This window comes from Strix aluco, chromosome 6, assembly GCF_031877795.1.
Source record: "Strix aluco isolate bStrAlu1 chromosome 6, bStrAlu1.hap1, whole genome shotgun sequence".
NCBI classification, from domain to species: Eukaryota; Metazoa; Chordata; class Aves; order Strigiformes; family Strigidae; genus Strix; species Strix aluco.
Window position 1 is genome coordinate 11,350,839 of NC_133936.1, and position 13,113 is coordinate 11,363,951.

The 13,113-nt window shown below is 41.2% G+C and overlaps 1 protein-coding gene across 2 annotated transcripts; it reads right to left on the reverse strand.

The window, feature by feature from the left end:
• Positions 1-766: 766 nt before the first annotated feature.
• Positions 767-13,111, reverse strand: PARP9 (poly(ADP-ribose) polymerase family member 9). 2 transcript variants are annotated; one of them, XM_074828646.1, is made up of 10 exons: positions 12,987-13,111; positions 12,499-12,538; positions 9,704-10,530; positions 8,101-8,325; positions 7,803-8,021; positions 6,495-6,570; positions 5,672-6,040; positions 4,689-4,837; positions 2,534-2,708; positions 767-1,366 (listed from the first exon to the last, which is right to left on the reverse strand). In XM_074828646.1, exons 1-10 carry the CDS (start codon positions 12,999-13,001, stop codon positions 1,059-1,061), a joined length of 2,403 nt encoding a protein of 800 aa, XP_074684747.1. In that variant the 5' UTR covers positions 13,002-13,111; the 3' UTR covers positions 767-1,058. The 2 variants fall into 2 exon arrangements, with proteins under 2 accessions (XP_074684747.1, XP_074684746.1); XM_074828645.1 differs by having other exon boundaries at positions 5,672-6,046.
• Between the last annotated feature and the right edge of the window lie 2 nt (positions 13,112-13,113).

Here is a 13,113-nt window from a genome sequence, read left to right on the forward strand (position 1 = left end):
AAAGGCTTCAGATTGGACAAATCTGGTAGTACCTTTTTATTCGGGGCAATAGATTTGTTTTAAACCCTGCTAATGTCAGACATAGTTTCAGGCTTTAGTACAGAAAGTTTCAAAGTACGTGAGAGCTGGACTAAATCCCCTTTTACACTGATGTAAGTATAGTAGCTCTTAGGCTTTTCTATTTACTGGCTTCAGGTCACACAGAAGCAACGTGGGGATACCTAACTACAAGGCTGACACTGTAATCTTTAACAGATATTGGTAAAGGCAGATTAATTGAAGAGCAATTTCAAGCTGTAGCTTGAACCAGTTCTTTACTATTTTGTAGCCTTTAACAGAGTTTGAACACTACTGAGAAATCTGAAGCTTAAATACAGTCCAAGTCACATTCTTAAGACTATATGGAAAAATAACAGGTTAGTGGATAGTGTCATTCATACTTTTTATTTTGAATACATGTATCTACAAAGTTTAGAATATCTTAACTAATACAAACTTCTGACAGCAAATACTGTTAGAAATCATGAAGCTTTGCCTCACATTTGTCATAACTGTGTATTTAATAGCATGTCCCTAAGTGGGAAACGGCATTCACCTGTTAAATCTTCTTTTGACTCAAATGGGTGAATATAACAGTCAAACAATGTGACAGGCTTTCTTGGGTTTCACTAACATATGCAAGATTTCAGATCAAGAAAATGCAATGGAAGAATGACAACCTACGCAAGCATCAAGTGTATAGTCACGTGCTCAGAACGCTTTAAGGCATAAAGGAATGTTTATAGATTGAACATTTAACAGATAAATGTTAAACTGTACTTTGTGATGCTTTCCCTTCTCTTTCCACTCACAGATAGTTTTATTCTAATCTCCTTAAGGTACTGACTGACTTTTTGTGTTCATGGATATTTCAGAGTACTTTGCAGGAGGCACATTGATCACAGCACGTTACTAGGTAGAGCATCCTCTTAAAATCTAAGTACTAAACTTTGTTCTGAGGGGGTCTTCACAATAGCTACAGGTCTGATTAATTCTCACTCAGGATGCTGCTGGTTTCCTCAGAGGGCCACATACTTTTCCCTCACTGGGGAACAAGTCAACAAATATTGTGGAAGTGCCCCAACACTGTTGAAAATGACAAAGGTGTCAGGATTGTTTACATCATCTACTAAGCTGTCATACAGTTTAGTGGCATCCCCCTCCACTGTTGGTGGAATAATGTAAGACAGCTTGCCTTTAGTGTATAAGCCTGTTATTACATCAGCCTCAAACACGTACATTTTAGAGTCTGTTTTCCATGTCTCTTTATCCTCGATTAGGCTTTTTGCGTTCCTTTTAAAGTAGATGCCAGCTCCATATTTTTGTTCTGGAAAAAGAAAGAAAAATTTTCAGAAGAAAAAATAAAAGCCTTTAACAATTGGTTCTTTTGGGGTGGTAGCACTAAGATACTGCTTCTTGATACAGTATGAGATTTTATATTACTGGGCAATGTGTGCCATCCTTTGGGATGTAGATTTGGCTCCGATGCCAGCACTGATCTCCCACTGACATCATGAGCAATGACAGCCGGTGGCCATTCCCATTTAACTGCTACTCCAGTGGTGACTGGATTTAACTGTTAATCCAATGATAGAAACATCAAGGTATAAGGTATTTATATAAACACTTCAGTCATCATATACTAGGGACTCTGATAAGCACCAAAGAAGGTAAGATTTTAATAATGCAAACTACAAAAAACCCCTTTGAGATTTATAAGGAGAATGCTGCATAAAAATGCTATTACAGTATCACATAGGAAAGTGCAAAGAAATTAAGTTAGACTGTCATCCTATTTATTACTTTGAGAGTGTAATGTACGTTGCATAGACAAGGCAAATCTCCACTTTTTGAACAGTTTATTGCCTGAAATCCCAATTTGGCCTTTGACAAGGCAAATATCATGCCCTTCACCTAAATGCTTATTCTTTGCATTTCTGAAAACATCTGTCTACTACACTGTGTACTACAGTATTTCATAGACACCACAACTTTCTTCCTCAGTGTACTCGAGTTGGAATGGCCGTCAGGTTATCTGCTGCCTCCAATTGCACCCAATCCGAGCAGGGAGTTAGGCTAGATGACCTTCAGAAGTACCTTCCAGCCTCAATTATTCTGTGAGTCCTTCAAACATGTTTCAAAGCATCAAGCTGCTGAATGCATGTGCGCAGCGAGTTAAAAAGGACATTGACTTTCCTTAACAAGGGACACAACAAAATAAAACTTGGACATGGCATTATGTGTGTATTAACAATTCTGTGAACGGTGGCTGGGCTAGGCCAGAATCCAGGCTTATCCTCCCAGAGCCTTATGACTCTACAGCATCAGGAAGGGAAAACGAAAATCTCACTGTAGATAAAAAAAGTAAGCTCATATGACTAAATGAGGGTAAGAAACAGTTCTTGTTTAGGAATGCCATTTTTTCTGATTTTAATCCAACTTTAGTAGTCAGTTGCTGTTCATTTTGATTAAAGATGCCAAAGCAAGTTATTACCTGTTGGAGGAGAGTACATCCTGTGAAATCCATATTGGCATACCGAGCTACAGAACTGAGCAGGAACACACTGGTACAACCTGTGGGTTATTTTGGAGGTACCTTGGTTTTCTTCTACTTGTTTTTTCATTTGTTGGAATGCAGCAGATAGAAGAGAATTATGTATCTTTTCAACCTGTAACGTAAGTAATAGTGTAGTATAAGCAAAGGGAGACCAATATCCATAAAATCCATGAGTGCTCTTGTTCAGGCTATCTTGTAAGAACCTCTGATTTAGTTTACATGCATTGACCACATAGCGAATATGGTATCTGAGGTGTGCAACTGATCCGCAGAAAAAGAACCATTCCACTATCCCGTGCCTCTCATTGCAGGGACAGGGAAGTGATCTTGCCCCTGTACTCAGCCCTGGTGAGGTCACACCTCGATTACTGTGTTCAGTTTTGGGCCCCTCACTACAAAAAGGACATTGAATGACTCGAGCGTGTCCAGAGAAGGGCAACGAAGCTGGTGAAGGGTCTGGAGCACAGGTCGTACGAGGAGCGGCTGAGGGAACTGGGGGTGTTTAGTCTGGAGAAGAGGAGGCTGAGGGGAGACCTCATCGCCCTCTACAACTCCCTGAAAGGAGGTTGCAGAGAGCTGGGGATGAGTCTCTTGAACCAAGTAAAAAGCGACAGGACAAGAGGGAATGGCCTCAAATTGCACCAGAGAAGGTTTAGACTGGATATTAGGAAGTATTTCTTTCCAGAACCGGTTGTTAGGCATTGGAATGGGCTGCCCAGGGCAGTGGTGGAGTCCCCATCCCTGGAGGTGTTTAAGAATCAGGTTGACATAGCGCTGAGGGATATGGTGGAGTTGGGAACTGTCAGTGTGAGGGTAATGGTTGGACTGGATGATCTTCAAGGTCTTTTCCAACCTGGATGATTCTGTGAAATCAGTGCAAATATATCCTTGTGTACTGATTTCCAGTACCTGAGTTGTGCTGAACAGACTGAGTATCGACCATACGTGAGAATAAGCTGTGTGGGTGCTTATGGCCTAATCTTGTAAAGAAATACAAGTGTCCTGTAAGGCGTGGAGAACCTCGGCTCTTGTTGATCAAAACTTCACAGCTCTTGGGGTGGGAGGGTGGGGGAATAAAGGTCCACAGAAAAGAGGGCCTTTTGTTAGCTCATGTCTCGAAAGCGTGGCTGCATGCAGCGTAACACCACGCAGAGCTTGAGGTGAATTGGCTACGCTGCAGCTCTCACTGGCGTACCTGGACTCCACCAGCGGGCCAGTCACAGCCCTATGGCTAAAGTCAGCCCCGGGGGCCTGTGAGGCCTCTTCTCCAGCAACCCGCTCAGGCCAGGCTTCTAACTGCTCAGCAAAAAACAAGCAGGTGCTGAAGCACAATCCAGTTTCTGCTCTTAAAAGTCATTTAAGTGAGCTATGACTGATCCTCAGTGCAGCATTGTTTTAAATTCTGACGTTTTGCATGGGGCTCAAAGTCTTTAGTTCCACAGATCAAGCAGCACTTGCTTTCACCTGGTTGGTATTTACTATTATTTCAGTGTCAAATACCTTTCTTGTACGAAAGGCGGTTCAGCACGTGGCAGTCTGGTTTCCAGTTACCTACCCACTGTTACTACTGGCACACAAATCCCTGTTTACAAACTTCGGTATTTCTCTGTGTTGCATGGCCTCATCCTCCTCCCGCTCAGTAAACCATTGATAGCCAAGCAAGATCCCAGCTTCAACACACTACTAACAAGATCATAAATTCAGCTGCTAATTTTTGGTGTCAGGCTCACAAGAAGAAAAGAGGCACTGCATAGGGTCCTAGAATATCATACTCATTCTAGCATACCACAGTCTCATATTTCTCTAGAGTCCCATAAAGGAACATTTGAAGCATGAACTAAGAGACCGAATATACAGTACAATTAAAAGAACTTCTCAGAATTTAACCACACTTTTTGAGTGATTATTTGCATTACATTTAAATACTTTTTACTAGGAGTAAAGACCATGTCTATTTTAAGGATTAGGCTGATTTGATCTTAATTTTTTGTTGTTGTTGAAATAGTTCATCTGAGGTTTTTAAGCATATGTTAAACATGTTAGTTCAAATATATCAGCTGATACTTAGTTTTTCCATGCATACCCTCTTTACCTTGAGAACATGAAGCCCAGCTCTTTCAAACTGTTTCTGTCTGTCTTTAAACTCCTGAAGGTGTGATTCCACCGGTGAAATCTCGACGCATTTAGTAGTATTTGTCTTGTGAAGGTGTCCTTCTGAAAGCTGACCTGCTTCTGGATGGCCTGGATACAAATAAGGGAGTAAAATTTTCATATATCATAATATCTGAAGCAAAGGCAGTGAAGAGGGATCCAATACTTTATTTTGGTAGTTTAGTTAAGAACAAAGAACATTAAATATTATCTGAAGTAATTCCAGTGGCTAATATTGAGAGGGACTGAGATAGATAGATAGATAGATAGATAGATAGATAGATAGATAGATAGATAGATAGATTTATTATTTTTTCTACATTTATTAAACCAGAGAGAGAGGGAACCAAAGAAAAGCAATTTATCTTCTCCATTACATCTCTCCACAGCCCAACTTTCATATAATGGTATCTATACTGAATGACTATACAAACACGAGATAAAATGGATCACTCAGTAGCTTTCTGTAATGCCACTAGTTCTATCAACTGTTAATGAAAGTCAAGGACTCTGCAGAAGTCTGTTGGTGGGTCCTGCAACAGTGGTCCAGCTGTAAAAAAGAGTTCAGCAAAGGTATGTGTTATTTAAGTGCAAATTTTGTAAGTCTCCAGTGGCCAGGCTTTAAAGTGAAGCTTTCCTGAAGGAAGCCAGCACTACAGCTGGCTGTACGACGATGGCCAGCCCCTATATAAACTGTGCCCTACTGGGAATATTGCCAAGCAAGTATCCAAAGGTAACAAATAATCTTTCAGGGACTCATATGATAAAAATACAGTAATATCAATAATTAAAGCAATGCTTAGTATCTGTGTGAACTGAATACACATCTGTCCATTCTCAGCAATACACAGATATATGTTGCTTTATACCTGACCTTATTTAGGCACTTATTTCCTTAATTAGTCACTTATTTACTTTACATACCCATTAAGTACAGCAGTTCCTCTTGTTTGGCTATACTCTTCTCTTGCATACGAAGCAGTAATTTTTCAGCTGTGAGCACGGCATCAATCACAGCATCAGGAGGGCCCTGAAATTCCAGTCTTGCTTTTCCACCTCTCACTGCTTCTGATACACGTACACTAGAATGCTGCTTTCGAGATAGTTCTGCGAACTCGGTTTTACCAAGGCTAAAAATGTAGTTGTTTTCAATAACAGCATGGTGACTTTCCCGAATTTGTACCACACTTTGGATCCATGATTCTGCTGCTTCCAATGCTGTACGTGTGTTCCCTTGAAGTTCAATAGCTGGTTCACTACTTGCAGTCTCATTTATGCTTTGAGTGCCTGACTCTGTACCTGGAAGAAAGATTTTTTTTTTTAATACAAGTGATTGGAAGAGTGAAGAGCTTTCAAGTGCTGTCACAAATTCCTGTATGTAATTCAAGATGTACAGGGCAAGAAACAACCTACTCTTCTGGTATGCTCAAAAAAAAAGAGATTAGATACCAGGAGGTAAGGTTTCCAGGAAAGAAATCCCCCACACATGCAGAATTTATTTGCCTTCCTCTAAATGACTTCCAACAAGTTAGGCACTGCTGATGATTTTTATGCTTGAAAATCTTAAAAGGGACTGCCCAGTTCCATTCCTATTAAAGTAAAAATGTAAAGCACTGACATATTTTTGCCTTCCCCTTTCCCTAATATACATACACAAATACTAAGTTCTTTTTAAAGGAATGTGATTTCAGACTCTCAAATCTGGAGTGCTCATTTACTTGAGGTGCCCCTTCTGTTCATTACTTACTCAAATAATCACTTCCATTGTAGTGTTGCTCTTTTTTCAGTTTGTGTGCTGCTGAATAAATTTTTCTCTGGAAAACCTTGAAAAAGAAAAGTTTAGGAGCAGTTTTCAGTCTCTGTTGTCAAATATGAAATTCATCTCTTCAAATCTCTGCTAATAAGCAGTTTACAGCTGTAGTTACACCACACACACCCCCAAATTCTGAAATTCTTAACAGCTGACATTTGTCAGCTTTTCCCAACATTTTACTCCTGATAATATCAAATGCATTCCTGTTCTACATATCCTAAGGTACACTGAATGGCACCTTTACCAACTCCTGGTGCTTATGACATACCCAGAACTCAGGGAACCACAGTAGATAAAGGTGTTCATTACTTGCAGTTTAATGCTGATGAATCCTTACTCAGTTTTAAAACCCAGGCTATTCCCCTGTCTTTACCCCAAAGCCCCTCTTCATGATCACACATGGAAAGCCTCTGAGAATGGTTACTCTGCTAGGCAGTGGATTTGGCATCTGGCAAATTGCCTTTCCTTCTTTTTTCAAGCAACAAGAGTTTCTGCTGAGCCCTGATTATAAAGGGATTAAGTGATGAGCACACAGCTGTCCTACAGCTTTGGAGTTTATGGAACTGTTAAAGAACATGGATCTGATCTTAGAATCATAGAATGGTTTGGGTTGGGAGGGACCTTAAAGATCATCTAGTACCAACCCCGCTCCACCTAGTTCTCGCACCTGTTGTTGAAAGAATGGATGATTGATGTTAAATGGGAACAAAAACAAACTCTGTGCTTTTATAATAGATGGCTATCTAAAATAGTTGTGTATTAATCACATCCGCCAAATATTCAAACGATGGAAGATGGCACACTGCAGCTGAAGTTATCCACTGTCTGTCTGCAACCCTTCTATCCCGTTAGGTCATATAAAGTGTTGATAGTGTTTTGCCCTAGGAACTTCATACAAAAAAAAATTGGTTAAAGAAATTTCCTGAGGAGGAATCAGTTTATTCCATAATGAGTTGAGTAGTCTCTTTCTTATAAATTCACTGACAGTCATGAGAATTTCAGAGCTCCTTCCCCTTGTTATGAGACCACAGGGTGAAGACTTATAGTTTAGTGAAGAGAAAATAAAGGTTTGCAAACATTAATAATACCTGTTAATGAGACAAATAATTTCATAAAGGGACCTGCTTCTCACAAATGTTGTAAGTAGTACAGAATTCAGATTATCTTAATTTGTAGTCATCTATGGGAATATTTTTACAGTTTTGGGTTTTCCATATTGGTAATTAACAACAAATTTGTTACCTGATAGGCATCCATGTCGTCTGGACAAATGACAAACTGCACATCCATCTTCTTCTCAGGGTGTGCCCTGGCAAAATTTAAAACCTCTTCAGTCATGATCTCTGCCACTGTATCAACAGGCAGCATTAACGACCAAATCCCATTTGCTGGAAAAGAAACTGAGGAACATTGACAGTCCTGACAGTACTTCAGGCATCCTTTCATTCCAACTCTTAATTGCTGCAGGAAAAAACAGTGGTTTAGTCCTCACATCGCTCAACATGAAAATCAATTAAAATCCAGTCTAACTGGTCATTACCTCACGCAGTAACACCGTGTGGCAGTATGGTGGCCATACAATGTGCAGTACAAACGCACAGGGCAGAAGATATGTTTCTGTTACTATGAATTCCTTAGATGAAGAATATCTAAGATGAGACTTCAGTTCATCCTGAAGAGCTGAACCCGCTTTTTGCAGCAGTTGTTTTGAAACTGGAGGGTAACATTCGCCATTCACAGACACAGAGCTAACAATACCTCTAGTCTGGAAGAAAAGAGTGCAAAGTTTCAGTATACTTCAAGTTTACTATTTGCAAGCTTTGCTACTATAGAGAGCACCCTTTCTAGGAACAATTCCTTTAAAACAGCCCGACTGCAGCAGATCAGCTGTTTGAAAGGTTCTCTTACTACTTACTACTAGGGGCAGCACTGGAATACATCAAACTACACACCTTCTAGTGGTAGTAGGTGCATATATTTTCTTCTGAAGCCAATAGCATGCATAAGACCCGTTCAAGTCATCAGAGTGTACTCAACAGAACTATTACCACAGCTATAGAAGTGATCCATACGCGCCTCATCAAATGCAATTCTGTATCCAATTATCAATGAGCAGGAGAGAACTATGGCTGCTCTGTTATCCCAGCCCACACAGATGCTCCTCATGTTAGGGTAGCAAGCACTTGTCACCAAACTAGCAGGGTCAGGGCACACAGGAGAAATGCAAAGCTACAGCTGCTTCCAGTTCCCAGTGGAAAAAGCAGATTCCCGTCGTAGGTCTTCTGTATTTCAAATTAAATAGGTAAAATGCAAAAAGCTTGTTTACACAACGCTGAAAACAGCAGCAATTGTTCTAACTTTAATTGCTGAAGATTATCTAAAGATACAAGACCTTGGAACACATCTTCCTCATAGTCTTGAAGGCATGTGGTATCTTTCCATGCTGTTGAATTGGTTAATAAAATTCCCCCCAATACCAACTTTACAATCCTTTGCTCTCATGTCAAAAAAATGAACTTCCTATTCAATTAAGATACTTCTTTAAAATAAAAGGCAAATGCCATTCCTGTGATATAGCATCTAGTCTAAGAGCTCTGTTGGATTACTATGATTAAGCTTTTATATTTTGCATCAGATTTTCTGGCTAAAAACTTAAATGAATCAATTCAAATGATGCACTGTTTAAAGATAAGGTGCACATCACCTGTGTAAGTTATTTTCAGCTGTTTCAGTGTTTGCTGAATAACTCCAGCAGTGGTATCTATGAGAACATGTATTATAAGAAAAAAGGAAGGCAATAAATAAGAGTAGATTCTAGGGAATGCATGATAAAATGTGAACTCCTGTGATGTTATAATAAGAAGATTAACATAGGGATATATTATTATCTTTAGCCGCTTCCTATTATACCCTAACAGCATGTATACAAAAAAGAAATAAAAACATTCTAATGTTTAATACCCATTTAGAAAAAAAAAAAATTCCTTGCTGCTATAATTTATTTACCATTTGTAAATTCTCATCAGGCTGAGAAGATAACTATTTAGTGGATTGATACAATATGTGTTCTGAACTCTTGGGCTCCAAATCCTGCAAAGACTTGGAGGCAACTCCATGTTCAAAACATTGTGGGACAGACCTACCTTCTGCTCTTCCAGGAGTCCTTTTATGATGCGCAAACGAATGCCTCCATGGTTCAGGAAAGCTGAAAGCTGGCTTAGGGAAGCTGAGTTATCTTCCTGAAGTGAACTGGTATCACTCAGAAACTCTTCACAGGCCTTCTTCATTGCTGCAACTGCAGGCTCATAAATGTTCACCAGGCGGATTTCACTGAGACAGCTTGGTGGACTTGATTCAACAAATTCCTTTATAGCCATTACAATCACTTGAGCACACAGGCTGAGTGGGAAGCCAAAAATACCTGAACTCACTGCTGGGATAGCCACAGACTTTATAGCATTTTCTGGAGCACTAACATACTTCAGAACATTCATAATAGCTTCCTGAAGTAGGACACAACATCCATCCTTGTCATGAACAGTCCACTTTGGACCAACTGCATGAATAATTTTCTTACAAGGAAGCTTCCCTCCACTTGTCACTGCTATTTCGCCAGCTGTGAGTTTTCCATACTGTTGAACATAAACATTGCTTTGCTCTTGTATTTCTGGCCCTCCAGCACTTACAAGGGCTAAAGCAAGGCCTCCTCCATGTTTCAGATGTTCATTTGCTGCGTTCACCAAAGCATCAGCCTCGTGTCTTGTGAGATCATCCTTACAAACACAAATGTCAATTCCCTGTTTTAATTTTTTCCTGTATACTTCAACAGTGCTTTTTGCACTTTTGAAGGTCAATGTACAAGCAAACTTTTTGTTAATCAGATTACTTAGACAGTCCTCTCTTTTCTTAAGAACCTCATAGGCATCTTTATTGATGGGGATCATCAGGTTGTCCATTACCATGATTGGCCCTAGGATACAAAATAATATAAAGTGAAATTCAAGATATTAGTCAAAACATTGTTTTTTATATAGAAGTGTGGTTTATAGCTCTCAATTTTATCCTACTGTCATTACTTAGCAATATTTTTTGGCACAGTCTGATCTTCTCTCTCTCCTTTTCACAGGCTGAGAAAGCCCAACTAAGCAAAGAAAGGCACTAAAAGATGACAACACCAGTATCACTGAGCCTGTAGTGACTTGAGGGTTTGGGTTTGCCTTACTGTTTACCTGAGGAGGAAGCTTGGTTAGGATATGTCTCCTCCTGCTACTTGTTCTCTCTGTCTCTTTCCTACTGCTTATCGTCCCCACCATTAGGCTGACACAACCATTGTTGGGGACAAACTCTTAAATGCATCAGTGACATAATCTGAATTAAAAAAAAACCACCCACACCACAAAACTTATTTTAGAGCACCAACCTCAAAGACTGATGCAGCAGCACAACTGAATGGGCTGAGAATAAACAGTGAGAAGGAGTGAAAAGGAGCAGACAAGTGTGAGTGGAACATCTTTGAAACAGACGCTGTTATAGGGCTTTGTTAACTGGCTGCAGTGCCACAGTGATGTTGTGCTGCGTCTGCCAGTAAAACTCCAGCTGAGAAAGCAAATGTGAAAAGCCATACCATAATCAGGGCTTCAAAATGCTTGTAAAAGCAGAAAATACCACTTCTCCCCCTCTGAGCTTGTTTTGCTGAGAGGGCTGAAGCCTGCCTCTGCCCTCTCCAGGGCATTCTAAGCATTTTGTTACCCATTTCCAGCAAAGTCCAAGGGTGGACCCAGGCCTTTGCAGAGTCACTGATTCACAGCCACACTGGCAGTGGAACACCTGCCAATACACTAATTTGTGCCACATGTGGCAGGTGCATCCACCCAATGAAAGCAGAGCTTCTTGACTGCTGAAGTGCAGCAGCTCCTGACTGCCTTTGTTCTCAGGGCTTCGCGGTAATTGGGGCCTTTGGCCAATGGGAGCCGCTGTTGACTACAGGTCAGATTGGGACTGGGTATAAATGGAGTCCCCTGGAGCTGCACGCTGTGGTTGAGGACTCTCCACTTGGGTCAGGATGATGCCCAAGGAAACTCCTTGAGGTGACTTGGGTTGGGACGCTGCCCTGAGCAGGTCCTTGAGGTTGAGAGCCCTCACTTGTTAGGTGAGTGATAGAGCGTTTTGGGTTGCTGTTAAACCCTAGGGAGTGGGGCTTTGTTATGTGTTTTGGGTTGCCGTTAAACCCTAGAAAGTTGTTCTGTTCTCCTCTCACAGACATTTGAACCTGCAACTTATGGAGAGCTAGTTAACTGTGTTAATAATTAACTTTTTATTTTTGGTGGTTGGTTGCTCATTTGGGAGCCTCTGTAACACCACAGAGATCCAGTTGCAAGAGATCTTATGCTGAGCTTTGTCTTTAATTCTGTGGCTCTTCTTTGTTCTGCATTTAAAGCCCATGAGCAAGTTCTTTGTTTGTATGGAACTTATGAATTCAGAATGGTTTTTAAATCACTTTTTTTAGGCAACAAAAATAATGGTAAGGAGTGGGGCAGTTTTTATGTTATCACTATGGCTATACAGCCCTATCCTGGCAGATGTCAGCAGTACTATATGCCATAGTTATGTTAATTAGAGTAAATCAACTTGTATGAGTTTAATCGAGCTTTTCTCTAGGATATGCTACCTGCTTGTAAAAAGTCTAACATTTTGCACTTACAAAGCATACACACTGATTCATCAAAACACTTCTGAACTCTTACTTTTAAAAGAGAAATACAAGCAGATCTTGTTGAAGTAATGAATAATAATGTTGATTCATAACTGTGTCTAATTCATACACTTCAGGTTTCTTTTGGCTATTCCAGGTTGATGTTTTCCAGCATGCTGGCTGTAGCTGGCACTTTTCAACTTAAATACTGGACTACACTTTGCAGATGCTAAATGAGAGACTTACCAAAACTGCTTTTCTTCTTCGAGGTCCCTGGACTGTAACTCTATTGTAAAAGTAAAAAAGAGAGAATCCATGTTACTGCCTGATGGGCTGTGTTCCCACAGGAGCAGTTCTGTTGCAAGAAAAACCGGCAGCAGCACCTTTTCAAAAATCTGTATGAAGCTTTCTAATATTTAAAAGGCTATTCAGAGCTGAAATTATGGTTGACGGGACCACTGCGGGGGAAGTTGGAAGAAGTTGAAGCAGCAGCCCCACAGCTGACCTGCGGGCGGTGAGAAGCCGGGAAATTTTACCTCGTCCCGAGCGCCAGGCCAGAGAACAACACTTTCCCCTGCCACCCGCCAGTGCCTGAGCCCCGGGGTGCGTGAAGCCCCGGGGAGCCCGTCCCGGCCTGAGGCGCAGGGGCGCTTCCCCCCGCAGCTCCCCGGGCCCGGGAGGGAGCTGCTGCCCCGCGGAGAGCCGCCCCCTGCCCCTCGAGCCCCCTCGGTTACCTGGAAGATCCCCATTAACCCGCGCGGCGCGGCTCGGCCGCCTCCCTCTCAGCGCCAGGAGCCGGGGTGGGGAACCGCGGCCCCGAGCGGCGGAGCGGGAAACGAAAGCGAAAGCGGGGAGCGACGG

What these genes read in the sequence shown, in the direction of transcription:
- PARP9 (XM_074828645.1), bottom strand. An exon ending in ACGACATGGATGCCTATCAG is followed by an intron (nt 6,571 to 7,802) that starts GTAACAAATTTG and finishes TTCTTTTTCAAG; the next exon opens with GTTTTCCAGAGAAAAATTTA. An exon ending in CAATGGAAGTGATTATTTGA is followed by an intron (nt 6,047 to 6,494) that starts GTAAGTAATGAA and finishes TCTTTCTTCCAG; the next exon opens with GTACAGAGTCAGGCACTCAA.